Here is a 23513-nt window from a genome sequence, read left to right on the forward strand (position 1 = left end):
CCACCATGGGGGTTTCTCACCCCCAGGGCACCCTTGCCTTCCTGTGGGGCTGGGGGGGTCTCACCCACAGCTCCACTTAAAAGCAAACTTCCCAAACAGAATTATTTTTTGGCCAGATCTCCATGACAGCTGCAAAATCACTTCCAACTGAGAGTGCGTTCTAAACCCAACCCACGGAATGTCCACTCCTGGGGCCACCGGCGTCTCACCGGGCCCCGGAGCCATTCTACAGGCATTCCCCCGCCTGCCTGGTGAGAGAAAGCCAAGGGGCCAGGCGTAAGGCCCAGCTGGCCCAACACACACACGTGTGGATGTGGATGTGGCCCCAGGGCTGGGCTCTGGGCCCCGGTGCTCCCACGGGCCCCAGGGACCAGGAGGCAGACGCCTCCCTGTCCCCGCCCACACGCGGTCCAGATGCTGCCCTGGGCTGCGGCTCCCCTCGTCCACAGCATCTCTGATCCTGGACCCAATGGGATCACAAGCAGCCCACGTGCTGCTTCTGAAAACACTGGTTTGTACGTCTCCTCCCTCCCCCAGATGATTCCCTGGGGAGGAGGTGTATATATGTGTGTGCAAGGGGACGGGGAGATTTTAATTAGCAGCGGGCAATTCCCACCCCTGCCTTCGGTGATGGGTGTTGTGCATCAATATTTGCGAGCCCACAGTGCTCGAGAAGCAAGCCACAAAGCTGGCGGGGAGAACGCACCAGCTCTCACGAAGGGCAACGTGCCTAATGACGCATCGAAATGAAGAAACATAATTGCACTTAAATCCAAATTAAAAATCCTGCTATGTGCCCACCAGTGCCCTGGAAGATGAAATCCCTGAGGGTTTCACCGCTGATGGGGAGCGGTCTTCTAGGGTGACTGGGCAGGCAAGGGACGGGGCTCATTGCCGCTCCCCAGGAGAGGACCGCCCTGCCCCCCCAGGCTCCCAAATGGGGTCCCTCAGGATGTGGAGGGGTGGGTCGGGGACACAGAACAGGAGCTGGAGAGTTGCCTGAATCCTTAAAAGAGAAGGAAACGATCCCAGCGCTGAAATGCCCTTCCACTCGGTCCCGCACCCGCCAAGGGCAGCGCGAGGGTTCTGGATGGGGTTTAGAGGCCAGGCCAGGCGGGGGTGGCCCAGCAGGCTGCAGAGGCCTCTGTCTGGGGCCCTCAGCTCAGAGCTGGCTGCGGCGCGCGGCGTGAATTCAGGCCGCCCAGCCTCTCCAGGCCTCTGTGGAGCTGCAAGGAGATTCCAGCAGCGGGAACGGCCATCATCTCCTTCCCAGGGACTCCTCCTTGCAAAGCTGGGGGGACGGCACCCCCGGGATCCTCCTGGGGAGGACCATCAGGGGAGGTGCTGAAGACAAACAGAACTCAGAGAAAAGGGGGCCAGGCGCCCACCCCTCCTGGCTCAAAGGCAGTTGCTCACCCTGCCCTCCTCCCAAAGGGCTGGAGGCCCCTCGGGTGGGCCGCACGCTACCCCCAGATCTGGTCACTAAGCACCTACTGTGTGCGCACCTGAGCAGAGGGCAGCACCTGATAGGTGAGGCGACGCCTGCAGCTCTGGGGATGGAAGGTGAGAACTCACACAGGGGCGCCCGGGGTCCCCACCAGGCAGCCTGCCCACCGGTGACCACTCAGGTCCAGGGCCCCAAGGCTGATCTGCACGCAGTGATCAGGGGCAGGACCCCCTCAGGGGGAACCATCCCTCGGGCTGCCGGCCTTCATGGGGCAGGGAGGTGTCGGCATCTCCATCATAGGAACAAGGCCCTGATCGCAGATGACACCAGTCCTGCTTTCCAGAATGGTAACCCAGGGCGGTATGCCTGCCTCCCAGGGGCGGTAGGGCTCTACTGCTTGGTGGGGCTGGGAGCCTATCGCTGGGCGCCGGTGGGCTCTTCCGACCACCAGGCACCCCTGGAGACCTCGCCCGAGGACCCGGGCCAGCCAGGAGCCAGCACTCACGCCTGGGCCTTGGCCAGCCAGCCCCTCGCCCCACCAGGCACTGCGGGTTCTCCTGCAAAGTGTGGATCACGACCTGTCCCCCTGCTCCCCCCCAGCCCCGACCTCGCATGCTGGGCAGATGGGGCAGATGGGATGAGAGGTGGGTGAGTGGGGCCTGGGCCGAGTGTCACAGCAGGCTGCTGCGTCCTAACCCTTGGCTGTTGTTTTGTAAAGCTGCCAGCTCAGAGAGGAGGCGAAACCTAAGATGAATCTAAATGCTAGACCCTGGGTGGTGGTCAGCTCCCCGGGGAAGGGACAGGAAGGCCATCACACAGCACTGCAAGCCGCCCCCACCCCACACGCCACTGCACTCGAGCCCCGGTCGGGGCTACCTGAAGCCAGCGTCGGGGACGGCCGTAGGGGCGGGGCAGCTGGAAAGGAAAAGAGCACGTGTCACCCCGCAAACGCCTCCCACCACCCTCACCTCTGCCCTCCCCGCCATCCCCCCCGAACTCCCACTGCCCCAAAGCCGCCAGGACCTCGGCTGGGCTGGAGTGGGAGGGTGTCCCAGGGCCCAGGTGGGGTCCCCAAGGTGTCTCAACAGAGTCCCACGTTTTCAGAAACTCTGGATTCCACGAGGTCGTGACGTAGCACATGGCCAGCCCCTGATTCCCCGAGGCTGACACCAGAACCCAGAACACAGCTGCCCTCCTGACAGGCACCCTGAGACCCTAGCCAGCCCCGGGGAGGCCGGGGATCTGCCTCTGCTGTGTCCTCAGGGTGAAGGTCCCTCACAGGAACATACAGTCAGATTTACTTCCGTTTTTCCCCCTGGTATTTTATAAGAACTCATCTGCAGGCCACTGAACAAAGGGCTGCAGGGTGGCCCAGGCCCAGAGGGTTCCTCTGATCGGTGCTCAGATGAAGCACGTGGCGTCCTCGTGTGGTTAACGAATGGAGAGTATTTCTAATCCGCGGCTGGCACTGCCCCCTGCTCCCCACGAGGCTTCGGTGCTCAACCTGGGATTTGAGGACCGCCCAGGACCGTCCGGCCTGTGACCGATGGGTACCACACAGACCGGGCCTCAGCCACAATGACCACTGTCTGCTCCTGTGTCCCCTGGCACGATGAGGTGACTGAGGGGCAGGCCATGGGACCTCCACGGGGGGAAGACGGGGGCTTTGAAGGGCACGTGCATGGGTGCATGTTCAGTCGCTCAGCCGCGTCTGACTCTTTGCGACCCCATGGACTGCAGCCCGCCAGGCTCCTCTGTCCATGGGATTCTCCAGGCAAGAATACTGGAGTGGGTTGCCATTTTCTCCTCCAGGGGATCTTCTCCACCTAGGGATGTCTCCTGCACTGCAGATGGATTCTTTACCACTGAGCCCCCTGGAAGCCCTTGGAGGGCACTGCTGCTGCAGCTAAGTCACTGCAGTCGTGTCTGACTCTGTGCGACCCCATAGACGGCAGTCCACCAGGCTCCCCTATCCCTGGGATTCTCCAGGCAAGAACACTGGAGTGGGCTGCCATTTCTTGGAAGGCACAGACATTGCTAAATCCCAATCCCATCACAGCTGTCGGATCTGAGCAGCTTCCCAGCCTCCTGGTCTCTTGCATGTCAAATGGGGTCCAGAAGACACTCAGCTGCTGGGTGACCCCCAGGCGAGGTCACAGTCACTGACCCATGGCCCTTACCACCAGCCAGGCCTGGCCCTTTAGGCCCTTCCGTGATTCGCCCTTTAGTCCTGGGCAGGCACCCTTAGTGTCCTCATCTCATATATGGGGAAACGGAAGCACAGAGGTTAAACCACTGGCCCAGTGCCACCCCGCCAGTAAGTGGCACTTTAGGGATCGGAACCAGGCCCTCTGGCTCTAAAGTCCTGGGGTTGCCCTCTAGCCAGGCTGACCTGGCCGGCAACTGGCTCACAATGGACACTGGTTGAGCCTCAGATACAGAGGTGAATTCCTAGTCTCTCTTCCTGCCCACGTTGCTAGATGGACCATCCATCAGATGGTGGAAAGAGGGGGTGTTCTCCCTGGCTGAGAAAGAAGGTGGACTGGGTCAAAGATTCTGCTAAGGATACCTGTTTAAGCCCTCCGGAGACCATGTCACCCCTGACAGAGGGGACAGGGAAGTGATGGCCAACCATAGACACCAAACAAGGGGAGAGGGGGTGGTCCAGAGCCTGTCAACAGAGCGGCACAGAGGATGCTGGCGAGCAGGCACGCCATGAGGCCAGCACCTGCAGAGGGCTTGGGCGAAGGAACCACGGCTAAGAACAAGCCCCGCCCCCAGGGAGGCCGGAAACAGGAAGGAGGCGTCAGCCATGGGCTGAGACAGCAGAGGCCCCTTTCTCAGTCCCAAAGCCTGGATGGTTCAAAACTCAAAGTACAAAAAGGAGCAAGCAGTTCATCAGGGATCAAGCCCGGCTGAGTGGGCGCGGTCTGCCAGACCCTGGAAAATCCCAGGCTCCCAAGACCAGGAAAAGGAGGGAAGGGCAGATACTTGCCCAGGGCGCCCCAGGTTCCGACCAGCGCTGCAGCGGGCACCCCGCCATCCCTGGGTTACAGGAGAAGAAACCGAGGCACTGGGACATAAGACACCCCACTTAAAGCCACACACACAGAGGGCGACAGCTGGAGCAGGCATCATCTGAACCCAGATTCCTCTGGGGCCCAAACCCACTTTCTCATACCATCAGGCCAACAGCCCCACAGCAGCAGGTTGAACTGTGTCTCAATCAAATTTATACATGGCCCTGTTGACCCCCACGCCCCCAGAATTATGAGACAATACATTCAATACATTTCAGTTGCTTAAGCCCCTTCTCCACCCTCCCACCTCCACCAAGTGTATGGCTCTTTTCCCGGGCAGCCCCAGCAAACCAACTCAATCACCCATCCCAGGAAATCCTCCTCCACCCAGGCCTCAGTTTCTCCATCCCGGCTCGGTGTAAATTCTGGGGTCGCTTCCAACCTGAGTGTTCAGCAATTCCGTGCGGCGTGGCAGGACGGGACAAACGGGCCCTAGGGCCAGGAGGCGCGGGCAGCTGGAGCTGGTCCCAAGTCGCCAGCCTGGACCACTGCCTCTGCGCCCCCAGAGGGCCACCCACTCCTGCCCAACCAGCTTCTTGCTCTTTTGTGAAGCTGGCTTCTGGGCGCACGCGGCGCCTTGGCTGATCAGCCCTGCAGGGAAGTGAACGGAGGGAACCACGGAGCAGCGTCAATGACAGCCGCCCCCAGCCCAGCCCTGCCAGGCACAGAATCCACAGGGAAAATCATACCATGGACCAGGCTCCAGATGAATCATCGCAGGGGGAGCAGCTGCACTGATGAAATTTTAAAGCCGACACGAGAAAGAAAATAGGAACTGCAATACACTAATTTAGCCTGTGGACACTCTGGAGCATTTTTAATTAAAGCTATTCTGGAGCTAAATAGAGGCAGTGGGGGGACGGGGGAGGGGGTGGGAAATGGGAAAGGGAACCCGTGGAGGCCCTCTGCCCTTCCCCTCGAACCCCAAAGCCACATCATCTGAAGATAGTTAAAAGAATAATGTTGCTCTCTGCTGCTTTTTGCCAAAAGGCAGATTTTTCTGCTTTGCACAGGGCTGGAGGTTCCTGGGCAATTTTTATTTCACTGACAAGACTTAGGTGCCAGAATCATAAAATCTCACAAGCCAGAGCCCATGAGGCCGTGGCCAGATGCCCACCCATGGCAGCAGTCTCCTTCCTAAACCTGGTCATCCATCCTCCCACCCATCCACCCTTGATTACCTCCAAAGATGATACACTCACTATGCTATGAAGCAGCTCTCCCTGGGTTAAGCGGATCTTCCTTACTCTGGGCAAGAACCAGTCTCCCCTCTGACCCAGAAGACTGGGTAGGGTACAGGCAGGGGTCCCCAGATGCATCCGCCAAGTCCAGCCGGGCACTGGGGATGTGACCACTGAGATCACAGCCCTGTCTGTGAGAGGCTGACACTCCAGCACAGGTGGGGGCTGAACTCCCCAAGGGAGGATCCCAACACCCCATCCGAAAGAGCAGCCTGCGGTGCAAAGAGAGCTCAGAGCAAGTGCTCACTGGCCAGTCTCTGAGTTCCCAGCACTTCTCCTGCACTAGCAAGAAGCTGAGCAAAAAGATGCTCTTATTCCCTAAAGCCCAATCTGATTGCCTGCAGCCAGCAGGCCTGGACCCAGGCTAGAGGCCACCCCACATCTGAGGGATGGAAATCTGTGTCCGGAGAGCCTGGCCCAAGTGTGGGCACAAGCTGGGGACAGAACCCCCCTGCTGCTGCCTCCAGGGCAAGGCCCCCAGGGAGCAGGTCAGAGCAGGCTTGGGGAGGGAAGGGCCCAGACAGAGACACCCGCATACCCCGATGCTCCAGACACAAGGCCCCTGTCAACCTCCACCTCTGCCCATGTGCGCGCAAGTAGGCAGATACAGCCATGGTGGGGTGCTCCTTGTGAGACCAGGGGGTACCCACAGGGAGGCGGAAGAGGAAGGCCCACCAGTCTGGGGCCTGAGCATGTGTAGGTTTTGAACAAGTCCCCGGGGGCTCAGTGGTAAAGAATCTGCCTGCGATGCAGGAGACGTGGGTTCAATCCCTGGGTCGGGAAAATCCCCTGGAGAAGGAAATGGCAACCCACTCCAGTATTCTTGCCTGGAGAATCCCATGGACAGAGGAGCCTGGCGGGCTACAGTCCATGGGGTCACGAAGGAGTCAGACACGACTGAGCGACTAAACACAAGGCCAAGTCCACCACGTGGAAGTGGGTGCGTGTTCTCGATGGGACGGCGTGGCCTAGGAGAGCAGGGGCCACAGGGACACATCCACCCTGGTCCTCGGAAACAGGACCACGAGCCACAGCAGGGCTGGACCGTGGAACAACACTGCAAACAGCATCCGGAATTTGGAGTCCACGCTCTCAACCTGCTTCTCCCCAGAAGCAGTGCCATTCTCCCCTACTTGCTGGACAGGAACCAGCTCCAGAGTCAAGGCCCCCAAGTTCTGATGCTGCCCACCCCCCATCACCTCTGCCTACAGTTCCCGCAGCCCCCCACCACACACCCTCCTTCGCCCCTAGGACCAGCCCCCGGGGAGTGTTTGGGTGTAGGGAGCCCCAGCTCACAGCCAGGCGAGCCCCCACCCCTCCCTGCCCTCACCAGCCCCGAGGAGCCTGCACACGTGGGGGCAGGCACCCGACACCCAAAAACGGGCCTTGCAATTCGATGCCTGGCTGCGCACCTAACATGGAGGCCATGGAGGAACAAGGCCAGGGTGCGTGGACCATGTACTCCGCGGAGTCCTGCACCTTCCAGCCGCCCATGCAAGGGCGAGAGGTGGGACGGCAGCCGTTGGGGCTGCCCTCGGGGCGGCAGCAAGCCCACCAGTCGCTTAGCAACGGGGCCCGGCCGCCGAGCCCTCCCTGGGGTCGGTTCCCAGAAACACGCTCTGGGATCCAGGCCGGCTGCTTAGGAGCCAGCAGGCGTGGTTGGGGAGACGCGGGTGCTGAGATGGAGTCAGGGCTGAGGACAAGCGGGGAGAGAGGCTGGAGGGTCCACCCAGCCAGCTGCCCATCCCGCCACCGGGCGCCCCGATTGACCAAGCTGACCGTAGGCGCCCAGCAGCGCCCCGTCCGTAGCGGGGAGGGCCCCTTGTCCTCGACTGGGTAGCCAGGTCCGCTCCAGGCTCCAGCCGCCCGCAGCCTCCCAGCTCCATCTCCTCCCTGCACCAACCTCGTCACCCATCCCCGACCCGTCGTCCCCGTGCTGAGGACGGGCCAGGGTCAGGCCTGGCCTCGGCTCTCTGTGGCCCCAGGCCAGGCAGCAGGGCAGAGGGCAGCCCCCAGCCCGTCAAGAATCTGGCCCGGCAAGCCCAGGGAAGTTTCCCTACGGGTCTGAGCGCGGGCGAGCCTGTCCGCCTATCGGGCCTTGGATGCACCCAGCAGAGGGGCAAAGCAGCCCACTTCTTCAGCAAGTGTGGGTTCCACAGCATCTCCGGGCCCCCGAGGAGCTCGCAGGACACCGGGGGGACAGACGGGGGACGGCCATGACGGAGGGATGCCCGGAGGCTGTGGGGTCCCTGAGCAGGTGTCCCTGGAGGTGACTCTGGGCGGGAGTGGAGGGCAGGTGGGACGTTGGGGGCACGAAGCAGGAAGGAACCCACAGAGGCCACCTGGGGCTGGGAAGCCAGGCCCTGGAGCGGAGGGCGGTGCCAGGGCCCGCCCCGGCCCTCGGGGTGCAGCCAGCCTACCTGCACCAGGAGCTTGTCACCTTCCAGCAGCTTCACCTTGGTCTCCAGCTGCCGCACGTAGGCGGACGAGGGATCTGAAAGGCACAGAGGAGTCGCGTCACCGGCCGGCAGGCTGTCTCCCGCAGGAGGGCCCTCCCCTGCGCGCCCCCGCCCTGGGTGGGCCTTGGAGCCCGGTTTCCCTGTCCACCTGCAGAACCGGGGTGAGGGATGCTCTCACCAGCTTGTCCTGGGCTGATGCCTTCAGCCTCCGCAGGGCTTCAGGTCCAAAAGGAGGTCCCTGATGGCCCCCTCACCCCGGGGCGGCCCACCCCAGGGCCCGCGGGGCAGGGAGGCCCTCGCCCACGCAGTGGGGGCAACTGGGCTTCCTCCACTCCGTCCCACCTGAACTTCTACAAACGATTGTAGGCGTAACCCAGCACCTTTCCTGAGGTCAGGGGCCGGACCAGAGACACCCCCAACCACACGCCCCCAGTGTCTGAACGCAGCGAGGGGGTGAAACCCACCCTCCCTTGACTCACTGAGCCTGCTGCATCAGAAGCAGGAGAAATTCCACCACCCCAGCTACCCACAGCCCCGGACCCCTCTCCCCATGGGGCTGGAAATGGGCTCAGAGGAGAAAAGTCCCTCCAGGCCAGGACAAGGGAGCCGGCCTGGGTAGAGGTCAAGGGTGACATGGGGCAGGGGGAAGGAGGCAGGAAGCGGGGTAGGGGAGGTCACAGCAGGGGCAGAGGGAGGAGGCTGGGCCCAACGCCTCAGTGACAGCACGGGCACCTCCCCAGGTCTGCGGGCACCTGGGAGGAGACTGCCGCGCGCCTCTGAAGTCCCACGGGCGCCTGGCTCAGGCACCAGCCAGGACCCTGCCCACCCGTGGGCCAGCCTGCTGCTCCTGCCCTGACCCCTGGCCCATGACAGGACTCAGGGTCTTCCTAGATCACACTACTGACCCTTCGTCTCAGAAGGCACCAGACCTTCGACGTAAGCCAGCTCCCTAACCCGCCCACAGCACTGCCCCCCACGGGGCTTTTGACCTTCCCGGGCAGGGGGTGGGGGAGAAAGGGGGCTTGGCTGCTGCCAGAGGACGAGCTGGGACCGTCACGCAACCAAGGCAGCAGAGTCAGCACACCCCCAGAGGGGCCCCCAGCCCTGAGGGTCCCCGTGTGTGACGTGGACTTCACGCCCCTTCCCCACGGAGCCTGTGGGCCAAAGAGGAGCCCACGGGTGCCCTGTGAGGACGAGGCGGTGGGTGGCCCCCTCCCCAGATGCCATGACCACCACCCCCCACCGCCCTGCATGGAAGCTTGGGCCCGGCTCCACCAGCCTCTGCCCATCAGCAGCTCTGCCCTCTGACATGCCCGGGAGGCGCTTCCCCCTGCAGTGTCCAGCTGCCCCTTGACCTGTCTGCTGGGGGTCACTCTGTGACCCGAGCACCTCAGAAGGACCTGGGGAGGCTTGTGTGCCCAGCCCGGGACCAGACCCAGGAGACTGCAGCCCAGCCCTGGGCAGGAATGGGAGGCGGCCCACCCCACCCCGATTACACAGCCGACTCCTCCCCTTGCTCTCCGCCAGTCACCTCCCAGGAATGTGGAGGCTTCTAGCGAGGAAGAAGGCCACTCACCCGCCAGCCTCCCACCCACAACCCCAGGGGTGACACCGGGAACCAGAAGGCAGATCTGCAGCGAGCCCTGCGCGCTGGTCTCCGAGAGGTGAAGGGGCTTCTTCATACACACGCAGCGCAGTGGCGGAGGATGGCTGGACCCCAGGCGGGGACTCCAAAGGCCCCCCACTGGGACCCGGTACCCCGGTCAGGGCTGGGTAGATCCCCCCTGCCTGGGCGGGGAGCCCTCGGCGGTCACTACAGTCCACGCCCTGTGCCATTCCCCTGCCTCGGTTTACCCATCCGTCTGCCCAAACTGACCAGTAGCTCCCACATCCCGTCCTCACCCACCCACACGCACCCACACCCGTCCACACCTATCCACACAAACAGGCCCGATGGGAAGGGCCTTAAGGTTTGTGGTCTGCTGGGCCCTCTGAGCACCAGGGCGGAGATGGGGTGCAGTCTCCCCAGTACTCTGTCCTTCACCAGCTGCCGGCAGGAGGATTCCCTGGAACACCACCTGAGGAAAAGACCCTCCCGGCTCCAGGCAGATGGTGCTACAGGGACCAAAACTGAAACCACTTGCTGAACAACAGCAGAGAGTTCATAGCCTCGTCATCTTTCAAATGACGTTTGGGAGAGCGTCTCTCTTCAACGATACAGGGAAAAAAAAACAACACTTCAACGCCAGTGAAAAGAACTGGACGCAAAAGCACACATATAATTGCTGTTGTGTTTAAAAATATCTGTGCATTGAAATAAATCCAGGAAGGAGGCACGGGGAAATACTGATTGCAGTGTTGCTCACGAGGGGACGGGTGATCTTTTATTTATTCACACCATTTCCTGTTAGTTTTCCAATAATCTGCTTTTAGAATAGGGAGCGATCTTTCTTTATAAAAAAGGAGGAGGGATTAAATGATTCCCCTCCACATCACAGAGCCCCCTGTTGATGTCAAGGCAGGCAGAAGAGGGGGCCCAGAGTACGGCCTGGAAAGTGGACCCCATCACCCACCCTCTGCCCACGTCCTCCAGTTCTGGTCCGGGGACCTTTCCTGAGCCCCAGGCCCAGCTCCGAGCCTGCCCAACCCTGCTCAGTTTAACAAGGGAAGAGGCCGCCTCCTCAAAGTCCTGGATAAACCTCCCCTGCCCCGTGGGACCCCTCCCCACTGTCTCTATCCTCAGCTCTCCAAACCAGGCTGTGCACGCTGCCCAGGGCCAAGGAGCCGGACATCTGGTCACCCAGGGGGTCAGAGCAGGTGCCCTGCGGTGGAGAAGCATGAGAGCCAGGTGGACCCTCAAGTTGGGGGGGGGCGATGTGGGGAAGGGACGGCAGGAAGGGCCTGGCTCCCTAATCCTCCCCAGCAGCCTTGGGCAACTGGGATCCCATGGGGCGCCTCCATGCCCCAGCCTCTAGGAGACAAGCGTGTAATTAAATTAATCCCAGGGTTTGCAGTAATGAGTGGAGCCAGCAGGGAGGGAAGCGTCATTTCCTGGCCTGATGGCTGGGCGGAGGGGCATGGGAGGGGGGTGTAGGGGGGCGGTTGACTGCGGAAGGGACCCCGAGCTGGGCTGGCCAAGGTATCCATCCCCTCAGACCTCCCCTGAGCCAGGCAGGGCTCACTGGTCCAATTCTGGGGGACTCATGATCCACCTTCCATGTGGGGAGACAAGGAGCGCCCCCTACAATGTTCTCACTCCCAGGAGCCTGAGCACCAGCCCTCCTCAAGGATCCTTGCTCCCGGGGTGTGTGGAGGACCAGTGCAGCCCATGAGGCAGGGGGAGTCACAGAGATGCAGGTCTCCAAACTCCTCCCCAACGGCGCTGATCAGCTCCCCCCAGAAGCCCTGTGCCTGGTGCTGGCCTTGACCATCAGGGGACCCTGCCCTCCCAGAAGCCACCAGGTCACATCTCCCCTCCTGGCCCAGCCCCCTTGCCTGGCTAGGCAATGTCACTCCAGCCTCAGCATCAATCCAAACTGCAAGAATTTGGGGGCCAGAGGCCAAGTCCAATCACCCATCACCCCCTCCCCGCCTAGCTCATAGAGTTTAACAGGCCATGGGGCCACCTCCCCAAAGTCCTTGAGAAACCTCACCGCTGGGCACCCAGAAGGTCCTGGGAGACCTAAGGACCTAAGAGGAATTCATCCTTCCTGGTGGGCCGGTCTGGTTTCCCCAGAGGAGTCGACCTTCTCAATCCTGCAAGCTCCCGCCAGCAGCAGCAACGATGACAGTCAGAAGCACCCCGCCTGTGACCGTGACATGGCACCGCCAGGCCACCCAGGGCAGAGCAATGCCAGTGGCCAAGGCCCAGTGTTCCCCGGACCTCAGCCCACAGCACTCACGCTGTCTCACCATGAACTTAACGTCTTAGTTTGGATGAGACACAGGCTCGTGGGCAAGCGGTGAGGTGGGGGGGTGCCTGGGAAGCCCAGGTGGGGGGCGTGGGGAGGTTAGAGGGGATCACAAGGAGACAAGGACAGGGGGTGTCAACCCTCTGGGGAGCTCCGGGGGCCTCAGAGTCACTCGCCGACCCAGGGGCTCGCTGACGGGAGCCGCTCCTGGCAGACGAGGGGTGTGCGTGCCCCAGGACTGCCCACCTGGACGGGTGATGGGACAAGCCCCCACGCAGAGCTGCAGGTGCCAGCAGGCGAAGCGGGTGGTGGGCTTGGCGGCAGTGAGTGCCACGGGGACCTGGGGAAGGAGCCAACAGTGCCCGCCACGGTCAGGAGAAAGCACGATTCTCCTTCTCTGCACGGGAGGAAGGGGATGGGGGCTGGGGGGCGGGCGCTGCGACACACAGCAACACACGGGGCCTGACTCTACAGCTGCCACCTCTCCCAGGGTCCCCACCAGCCCTGATCCCTGCCAGCCCCCTCTCCTTGAGCAGGGGCCCCGTAAGGGATTGGGGACAGGCAGGCTTTGTGGCATCACTAGCAGGAGACGCGGCCATGCCATGCCTTGGAGCCATCCGTGGGGGCTCACACCCAGACGCCCTGCTCTGAGACGGCTGACTTTTCCACGTCTGATTCAATTCCTTTCTCCGCCCGCTTCATTAAGAAGGGGTCGCTTGCGGCATCAGGGCTGGGGGCTCCATCGGACCTAAAAGGTCTCATTAAGCCGAGGCCCGCTCACTGCTCCAGGTTCCCTCCCCCTCTGCCCCAGGGGATAAGAGCAGCTCCTAAGAGCATCTCTGCCTTCCCAGGAGTCATTCTGGGCTTCTCTCCTTTCTACCCCCATCTCAGGACTCACCTCCAAGGGGGCAGGTGAGCACTACCCACGCCTGCGGCCGTGGAAATCGAAACCAAGCAGGGTGGGCCCAGAAGACACCCGCACTCTGCGCCATGGGGCTCAGTCTCCACGCGTGCCTCCCACCTGCCCAGGTGGTGGAGCTGTGGCCTCTGACAGGCGACCCCATGGGAGGTACCCCCCGCCCCCCCATAAGGCGCAGAACAAGGATGCAGGATCGCACCCGAATCACATAGGCAAGGGCCACCAGGAGAACCACGCCCAGGGGGCTCGGACCAGCTCCAGGCTCACACCCAGGGGGCTCGGACCAACTCCAGGCTCCAGGAACAGGGGCGACGCTCTCAATGCTTGTGTCTGCCCCCACTGCAAAATCCACATGTTGAAACCTAACGCCTGGCAAGACGGTGCTAGGAAGCAGGGCCTTCGGGAGGTGCTTAGGTCATGAGTGTGGAGCCCCCATGAGGGCAATTAGTGCCCTAATAGATGAGACCCCAGAGAGCTCCTTTGTCCGCTGCCTTGTGACCACACAGCAGGGAGAAGGCCATCTATGACCCAGCAAGTAGCCCTCCCCAGACACTGAATCTGCCGGCGCTTTGACCTTGGGGTCCCAGCCTCCAGACGGAGGAACTCCTGTTGTTTATAAGCCACCCGGAGCAGCTGGAGCAGACTCAGACACAGAGCCAGGCGCCCTTGCCTGCAGACCAGGCTCAGCACGCCCTGGGCTGATGTTCCTGCTGTCTCTGCCTCTGATGAAAGAGCCACGCAGGTCCACCACCCACCACCACAAGGACACTAATCCAGCTGAGCCTGGGCACCGTCCTGTGTCCTGAAAGGACTTAAAGGGCGTTCCAATCCCAGACCCAACTACTCCCGACCCTGGGCAATCCCAAAGGTCACCAGAGCACCGCGTTCTCACAGAGCAGGTGGTCCCCAAACCCAGGACCGGAAAGGAGAGTCACCAACTTCATGACAGTCCAGGCTGCCAGTGGGGAGTGAGCTCCCCACTGCTAACGGGAAGCAAGCAGAATCTGGAGACTGGAGAGAAACCCCAGTAATACTGAAGTTTCCCCACCAAGCTGGGAGGAAGGGGGGGACCCCGTCAGGTGGGCGGCAGAAAGCCCAACCTACAGAGAAGGAAAAAAACACTCAGACTTGGGCTCACCCAAGGTCACAGGGCCAGGTGCCAGCAGGACCGGCAGTCAGCATGCTTGTCCCAGGGCATGGTCCCCTTCTGCGAGGGGCTCTCAGCCCAAGGAAGGAGCTGCAGGAATAACCACGTCTGCTGAAGGGCAAAGGGTAGAGTGAAGAGGCTCACCCTGGGATGACAGGGCACAGAGAGAGTGAGGATGCACTAACAGGGAGAAATCAGGGAGTCCTGCCTGAGGGAGGTGGCATCTGAGCACTGAAGAGCGAGCAGGACACTGACCCGCAGGCAAGTGGGGCAGGGATGGAAGGCAAGTCCCAGCTGAGGGTGCAGAGTGAGCAGAGGCAGGAGGTGGGGTCAGGCAGGTTCGGGAGCACCTGCGCCGGTGCCCACTGGCATCTGTCTCCTGGCACACATCGTTGCCCCAGGAGGTGCAGGCTGAATGTGAGACAGACATTATTTATGCATGAAGGCGAGAGGGCTGCGGCAGGCATATCAGAGGAACATCAGGTTCCTGTGAGGACACCGCTTGGCAGGGGCAGCGCTGAGCAGGGAAGGCTGCCTCGGCACCTCCCTCCTCCGGCCGGGCCTGCCCACCTGAGTTGCCCACAGTGGGTCTGCAGGGCGTGCGGGCCAAGGCAGCTGACTTCCAGAGCCTTGGGCATGAGAAAGATGTCTCCTGTCCACACAGAACAAACAAGAACGCAAATTTTACTGAGAACCTACTGTATGCCTGGAGTAGGGAAGTGGAAACCCACTGCAGTATTCTTGCCTAGAAAGTCCCAAGGACAGAGGAGCCTGGCGGGCTACAGTCCACGGGGTTGCAAAGAGTCGGACACGACCGAGCACGCACGCTACTGTATGTCAGCTGGCACTGAGCAAAAGCCCAGTCCTTCCAGCACCCCCGTGATCCTCACACACCATCCGCTGAGACTCAGAGAGGTTAAGTAGCAAGTCCAGAGTCACGTGGTGAAAACACGGCAGGGCTGGGATGTGAACCCAGCTTTGTCTAGAGCCAAGGCTCTTTCGGCCCTTCCTCGAAGCACCCCCAGCAGCCCTGGGGCCACACGATCACCCTGGGCCTCTCAGAACGTCACGGCCAAGGGGACTGGCACTGCTCAATCACAGCCCTGACCCGGTCAGGGGACCAGCGATTTTCACCCACTCCCCGGATGGAGAAACCAAGATTTGGAGGGGCTCAGGAACTGGTCCCATCAGAGGCATAAAAGCAGGGCTGCAACTTGAGATGTGCATGCATGTGTGTGTGTGTGTCCATCCCCAAACTTGAGATGTGCATGCGTGTGTGTGTGTGTGTGTGTGTGTGTGTGTCCATCCCCAAACCTGGTGCTCTTCCAGGCCACCCATCAGGCCTGGGAAGGCCCACGGCTTCCCTCCCCCCACCTCCCTCTCCCTGAGCACAAATTCTCACCAAGGGGCAGCTCTGGAAACTCTCCGCCTCCAAGGCGGGGCCCAGGGAGCTCCGCCCTGGACGGCATTCTCCTGGCCCTCTCTCCCCTCGGACCCCCTCCACCAAAGGCACCTGCCGGCCCCCAGGGTCTGGACCTCACCAGGTCACGAGGCTCCGAAAGGCTGGCACCTAGCCTCTCCCCCACTCTCCCCTGTGTCCTGAGATAGGGGACCCTGGAAACCTCAGATCCCACCTCTCCAGTTCAAACAAGACAGCCATGCCCCACCTTCCTCATCCGGATCCTTCAGAGGCAAGAAAATGAAGGGGCACAGAGAGAAACGAATACCTCATTGATGAAAACTGAGACCTCCCCAGGCCGGCCGCTCACCCTCTCCCGGAGAGGCACACGGCTGCCCCTGGCAGCCACCTGCCCCGCTATGTGCCATGCGCACGGCTCCAGGGACCCACAGCTTGGTGCTCTACCCTCCTGGGGCCGCCTGGCATTTAATCTAACCCACGCTGAAATCTGGAGGGACCGGCCCAGCATACTTAGAACCTGCCCCGGTGTGGATCCACCTGCCGCTGCGGGTGTTCTCCAGCCGAAAACTCAAACTCATCCTCTCCATCTACCGCTTAGGAAGCCTGACAAGCCAGACTGAAACCAGGGGAAAAGAAGGGAAAAGAGACTTCCTTCCCCATGCCTTCAACTTTCCCCTGCTGGCTCAGAGGGTAAAGCGTCTGCCTGCAATGTGGGAGACCCGAGTTCGATCCCCGGGTCGGGAAGATCCCCTGGAGAAGGAAACGGCAACCCACTCCAGTACTCTTGCCTGGAAAATTCCATGGATGGAGGAGCCTGGTAAGCCACAGTCCATGGGATCGCCAAGAGTCAGACATGACTGAGCGACTTCACGTCAGTTTGCAGGCCCAGAAACTAGCCTGTGTGCTTAGGCGCCAGAGCAGGTGTCGGCCCTGTTCATGTCTCCGCCCCCACCAACCTGATTTCGCTCTGAATGATTGGGAATCAGTGACAGAGGCGGAACAGACCACCGAGAGGCCCCCACAGAAGGGGGGACACACAGAAGCCGAGTCACACCTGGCCTGTGTCTCTCGGTCACAGCACCTGGCTCCCCGGGGATCTTCTCAACGCTTGATCTCGTCTCCCCTGAAACCCACGAGACTGGACTCCAGCGAAAGGGCCTGGAGGTCCACATACAACTCAGACATCCTCCAGGTGATTCTATCAGGCACATGGGCTGGGGACCCCTGATCTATGCGGAGCAATGACCGTTCAAACGGTCCCCCTCTCGGGCTCCTTCCCCGAGGGACTCCATGCCGTCTGGCCCTGACTATTCCTTGGGGCTAAACTCCTGACAACATAGCTGCACTACAGGGACCCCGATGAGACCAGGACACGCGGACGTTTAAAAGTGGTGGGAAGAGGGGGCAGTTCATGGACCCCAGAACGTATCAACCAAACCCTCTGGTAGCCACAGTGGAGACCTTGTGGGTTTGAGCAGGAAAGAGAGTTTGCCTTCCTGCCTAGATATCAGGTACGTCTCTGCCAAGCATGCTCCTTAGAAGAAAAGTTATGACCAACCTAGACAGCATATTAAAAAGCAGAGACATTACTTTACCAACAAAGTTTTGTCTAGTAAAAGCTATGGTTTTTCCAGTAGTCATGTATGGATGTGAGAGTTGAACTATAAAGAAAGCTGGGTCCCAAAGAATTGATGCTTTTGAACTGTGGTGTTGGACAAGACTCTTGAGAGTCCCTTGGATTGCAAGGAGGTCAAACCAGTCAATCCTAAAGGAGATCAGTACTGAACATTCATTGGAAGGACTGACGCTGAAGCTGAAGCTCCAATACTTTGGCCACCTGATGCAAAGAACTGACTCCTTGGAAAAGACCCTGATGCTGGAAAGATTGAAGGCGAGAGGAGAAGGGGACAACAGAGGATGAGATGGTGGGATGGCATCACTGACTCGATGGACGTGAGTTTGAGCAAGTTCCTGGAGTTGTTGAAGGACAGGGAGGCCTGGCGTGCTGCAGTCCATGGGGTCGCAAAGAGTCAGACACAACTCTGACTGAACTGAACTAAACCAAGCATGAAAAGCTGGTGGGGCCGGAACGGGGCCGACTGGCCAGCCGAGGTCGCCGGAGGCAGGGGGCAGGACACCAGGGCACACTCCAGCCGTGGGCAGGGGCAGGAGGAGTGGGGAGAGGAGTGGCAGGTGGAGCAGGGAAAATCTGGGCGTGGCTGGCTCCTCAGTCCCAGGGATCCCCATTCCAGATACAGGGGAGCAGCTGGAGGTACGGCCAGCAGCTCTGATGTCTGACACCTCAGCAGGAACCCTGCCCCATGGGTGAGCAGCAGAGCTGGGGCTCAAGGCCTTGGCAGCAAGAGAAAGAGGGGGCTCCAGGCAGCAAGCTCGGGAGGCAGCATCACATCCGGACAGTTTTGCCGATTCAGTAAAAACATGAAGAGTTTCCCTGGTGGCTCAGATTGTAAAGAATCTACCTGCCAAAGCAGGGGACCTGAGTTCGATCCCTGAGTCAGGAAGATCCCCTGGAGGAGGGCATGGCAACCCACTCCAGTATTCTTGCCTGGAGAATCCCATGGACAGAGGAGCCTGGTGGGCAACCATCCATGGGGCTGCGAAGAGTCAGACACGACTCAGCAACTAAACAAAAACAACTTTGGAAAACCTCACAAACACCCACGGCAACAGGCCTCCTCTGCTGCTGCCCCCAACCCTTGGGAGCAGCCGAGTGGCGGCAGGTCAGAGCCTGCAGGGAGAGGAGGGGTCCACGGGGATGGGAGGCTGACAGCAGTGGGAAGCCACCCTCCTGCAGACAGTTCAGGGACAAGGGCGGGTCCCGTCTCTGCCCCCAACCACCCTGTGGCCTTGAACAAGCCCCTTCCCCTGCCCAGGCCCAGAGAGATGTGGGTAGGAGGCGCAGGTGACCCAGGGGGCTGAGGGCAGGACCAGGAGGTGATTCAGAGCCCCTGCAGGGCAGCACCCCTGCAATTAGGCAGAGCAGCGAGGACCCGCCCGTTACAATGACACAGATTCGGCGTGGGGACAGCAAACCGCCCCTCCCACATCACAGGACACCCAGAGCAGGTGGCTGGTGACCGAAGGACCATGGAGAAGACTGACTTCTGCGTGCCTCCCCCGAGGTCCTAGGGAGGACGCGCCCTTCTAGCCGGTGAGGGACCAACTCCTTTTGTGGCCAGGGCACATCGCAAGAGGAGAAAACCAGTGAAGGGTCCCAGCTCCGGCAGCACCCTCGAGCTTCAGTCTCCCCCAAACAATACGATAAAGATATCAGCCTGCACTTATGAACTGTACTTGGCAGACTGCTGTCCACCCAAAGATGCCCACTCTTAACTCCTGGAATCCACGAATACGTGACCTTACGCAGACAAAGAGACTTTGCCGATGTGATTAAAGTCATGGCAGTCAAGGGCGGTGGGGGGGACTAGCCTGGATGATTCCCCAACCTAGTCTCATGAGAGTATGAAAAATGGAGAGCCGTTCCTGGCTGTGGTCAGAGGGATGTGTGAAGTGAGGAATGGTCAGAAAAAAGCACTACTGCTACTTCGGAAGACAGGGACGGGCCACGAGCCAAGGAATGCGGGTGGAGTCTAGAAACTGGAACAGGCAGGAGAAGGTTTCCCCCTCAGACCTGCTGACACCTGGACTTTAGGACTGCTATAAGATGACCCACTTGTGCTGTGTACGCCACCCCAAGGTCGTCATCGGTGACGGCAGCCGTGGGAATAAAAGCTGTGGCTGTGACTTCAGGTGACATGCCCAGCCACTCTAATCTCAGTTTCATTTTAAAACGAGAAGAGAGAAACCAGCCTTGGGAGGCTGCCGCGAGGACTAAGAAAGCTGAGAGAGGTAGCAAGCGGCCCTGGAAGCCCCTGGCTCAGCGCCTGGCATACTTAATAGATGCTCAGTTAAAACCCGGCCCCATCCTCTCCACTGCCCACATCCCAGCGGCACAACCTTGACAGGAAGGAACTCACGGTGAGCGGAGGCTTCCATGCTGCCAGCCAAGGGCACACCGCCTCTGAGCTGTCCCACCAGCACCAGGTCACCATGGAGACGGCGGCATCAGGCCACAGCCACCTCCACGGCATGACCGCCCACCTGGGGCCTGGCCCACCCGAACCCCCTGCGTCTGCCTCGCTTTCAGAGTTAGCGAGGCTGGTGCATCACCAACAGCCTGTGAAAATGGGGTATGAATCCAATTTAGGACCGTCACACCCAGAGAGTATCTGAAGCAATGGTGGTACTGTTTGTTCATAAAACAAATGCCCCCTTCTCTATTTTAAGTTGAGATTCTTGTAGAGCGTGGCGTGCACGGACACCTGAGCTGGCTGTGATGGAGAAACAAACCGCGCTGGTTCCACAGACCGCAGGGAAGACCTCCCTGCCATAAACAGAGTCCCAGCGCGGGTAAGGGTCCTCTGTGCATGGACCCCTGGGGCTGCACAGACCCCAGCGCCCAGCCCCGTGTTCACGGATGCATCACAGGTGGCCTCCAGGGGGCGGGGAAGGAATGAGCGAGCAGGTGAGCCCGAGGCCAGGCTCAGCCCCCTACTCCCTAGCACACTGCTCCCCAACCCCAGTTCAATACCCCAGGAAACAGGGTTCAAGAGGCAGCCCAAGCCAAACCCAGGCAGGAAGGCGGGTCCACAAAAGAAAGGAACATGGCGAGAGAAGAAATGACCCAAGCCGACACTCACCAGACCCCAGGCCCTCGTGGCAACGAGAGCCAGGCTGAGCAAGGCCAGAGAGGATGTGCTTGGTCACAGGGCACCTGGAGGTCTGATTCGAAGGCTGTAAGGATGGGGTCAAACCCTGAAGCTGGGGGTCCAGGCATGAGGCTCAGGGAGAGGAAGGACGGAGCTCCTCCCGGGCAGGGAAGCCTGCACCCCACACAGCCCCACGCTACACGCATGGAGGGGTCTCCTGCGGCACCTAGGGTGGATGGGCAGGAGCCGGCTACCGCCTGGCGGGGTTATGATTTTGGTGCATGATCCAACTCCTCTGAGGAAGCTCACAGACCCGCACGTCCACCCTGGGTCATCGTGGGGGCCTTCACGAGGCATCAAGTGCCCCAGGCGGGCCCCAGGCTACAGCTGGCAGGGGGGAGGCATGCACAGCCGCATCCCTGCCACACTGCGAGGAGCACCTGGGCGTGGGGTCTGGGCTGGCTGCATTTGCCGGGCAAGTCGTCCACATCCATGAGTCAGAGAGAACCATGGGGACAGACCAGGCCCCCCCAAAAGGCCGCAAAGACCCTGGCAGAGAGGGGCTGCAGCCCTGCAGGCGCTGGTGCTGACGGGGGTGCCCCAGGTGGTGGGCTTCACCTGGCCCTGCCAGCCTCCCCAGGTGCCTTCCCGTCCTGCCGTCAGCTCTCTGAATGACCCTCGGGCCCAGGCTGCCTTTCACCTGGTCAACAGAGCTGGAATTGCCCTTTGGACCCACAACTCTCCCCACGAGGGAGGGGTGCATGAGCTTCCAGGATTCAAAGGTCACCGGCTCACCTTTGGGCAGGGCCCTTCCTGCCACAACCTCAGTGGGTGGATCCAAACAGGACTGGCAAGCCAGGCCTCCACGGCGCCTCTGGTCAAGGCTCAGCCTGCTGGGGGAGACCCCAGAGCCTGCCCATTCCGCCTCCCCCAGGGTGCCTCTGATTGGAGTGCGCCCGCCCTCTGCACGTTTCTGGGTAGAGAAGGTGGCTAACCCTCACATCCCGTACACTACACAGAGCAGGAACCATCAGCCCACTCCCTGGCATCAAACACCGGCCCTGGGCTGAGAGGGGACCGGTGAGGCTCGTCACGGAAAAGGGTCACCAGCAGTGAGGGGAGCAGAGCCCAGGCCCCAGGGCCCGGGACCCACCACCACTCGCCGTGTGACCCTGGGCAGGTCGCCTGCCTTCTCTGGGCCCCAGAACACCTTCTCTGTACAACAAGGAAGTTGAAGGCCTCCGGGGGCCCTTCTGACACGGTGGGCACAGCGGGGGCGGGCGCATCACCGCAGCAGCACCCCTGCCCACGCGGCTGTTTCTTTAAGAAAGAGACGAACGCGGACAGACCCGAAGGTCAGGAGAGCCGGTGCCAGGATGAGGTCAGTGTTTGGTTACCAATGAGGACAAACAGGCCTCGGCCCCGCAGAGGAAGGGCCCTGCTGGAGACGCGCCGGGGGAGCGTGAGGTGGGCGGGGCCAGGGCGCCACCCCCCACCCCCCGCGTCGTCACACCCACAGGTGACAGGTGACAGCTGGCCGCCAGGAACTGCCCACGGCCAGCTCTCAGTCTCAGCAGGGAGCCAGCACAAGGCCTGGAAAGGGGACCCCCCAAGGGAGCAAGAGGGCCCTCAAGGTCAGCCTTTCCCAGCCTCTTCCTAACATCAGGGTTTACTGAGGGACCCCAAGATGCTCCCCAACTTGCCCGAGGTCATAGGCCCTCCTGGCCCCCAGGGCCCCACCATGGACACACACGCATCAAAGCCCAACTCCCGCCTTCTCCTCCCTGGCATCTAGCCAGCTGTTTGTCCCGGGCAAGGTGACAATGACAATAACAGAGAAAGCCAGGGATCGCAATCACGTTGGATAAAATAAGGATCCACACCGATAAAAACACATCCACACACACAGGCTGCTGAGCGAGAAGGGGAAGCCCTCCCTCCCTCCCTCCCGCCCCCGGCAGAATTCCAGCCGCTGAGTAGCAGGTGCATGGAGGAAGTTATAAAAAGTCACCGCCACCACAGCCAGGGGACGCCAGCCGCTCGAGGGTGAGCATCCAGTGAGCATCAAGACACCGGTGTGTCCTCAGAGTGCTTCCCACGGGTGGTTTATTAACCACAGAACTCCATGTACTGACCTCACGGTGGGGAGACCGTGAGAAACCTCCTGACCCCACGAAGGGAAGTCTGCTCCCAAGACGGGCCGTACTGGGTGCCCCTGGCAGGACGGGCTGACGACACAGCGTCCCCTCGGGGCCATTCCCGCCCCAGACACACAGCCTGGAATCCAACCGTGAGCCAAGCTCGTGGCTGCTCCCTGCTCTTCAAAACAACCGTGAACCGTCAAAGGAAGATGGAAGCAAGGTTCCCCAGGAAGGACGACCAAGGGGAGGGCGTGACCCTGCCCGGGGCCCCAGATCAGAAAGCGGTTGCTCTAGAGACTTGCCTGGTGGCCCAGTGGTTCCAAATCAGTGGAGGGGAGACAGGATCAATCCCTGGTTGGGGAACCAAAATCTCACGTGCCTTGGAGCTCCTGAGCCCAGGAGCTCTGGAGACCACGCGCCACAACTAGAGAACCAGTACCGCAATTAAGACCCGATGCAGCCAAATAAATAAATACTTCTTTAAGAAAGAAAGCAGCTGCTCCAGAGCACCGAGCCGGGCTGCACAGGTGGCCGGCTTCCACCCCCGGGCACTGTCACCATACGGGCACCACCTAAGGGAAAGTCCCGGTCCCCAGGAAACGCAGGCCAAAGGTGTGTGTTAACCCCGACTCCTCCCAAACGGTTCAGGGGCAAAAAAACAGCCCACGTGCAGAGAAGGAATGAGCAAGGGCTGGACAGCCCTGGGAAACGAATGCACCTGCTCTTAGCGACATTTAAGGGCAAGAATGGGAAAAGCCAAGGAATTCCAGCCACACGGCGTCACCTCCCACGAGAGCCATCCCGAGTGCCACCTTGCCGCGCTGCCTGGAGCATCACCATGAGGGGACCTGGGGTCCCGCCACGGCCCCCAAACCAACACCCCTCCTCCCAGGCAGAGGCCGTTGCTGTTCAGCCGCTCAGCCCTGTCCGACTCTTTGCGACCCCATGGACCGCAGCACGCCAGGCTTCCCTGTCCTTCACCATCTCCTGGAGTTGCTCAAACTCATGTCCACTGAGT

The 23513-nt window shown here is 60.9% G+C and overlaps 1 protein-coding gene across 2 annotated transcripts in view; it reads right to left on the reverse strand.

Moving 5' to 3' along the window:
- CCDC85C (coiled-coil domain containing 85C) overlaps positions 1-23513 on the reverse strand; it is a 78115-nt gene that overhangs the window by 10637 nt on the left and 43965 nt on the right. For both annotated transcript variants that reach the window (XM_043922354.1, XM_043922353.1), the window contains exon 2: positions 8189-8262. In XM_043922354.1, coding sequence (XP_043778289.1) covers positions 8189-8262 — 74 coding nt within the window. The remainder of the gene's footprint in view (positions 1-8188; positions 8263-23513) is intronic.

The sequence above is a fragment of the Cervus elaphus genome, chromosome 13 (genome assembly GCF_910594005.1).
Source record: "Cervus elaphus chromosome 13, mCerEla1.1, whole genome shotgun sequence".
Lineage (NCBI taxonomy): Eukaryota > Metazoa > Chordata > Mammalia > Artiodactyla > Cervidae > Cervus > Cervus elaphus.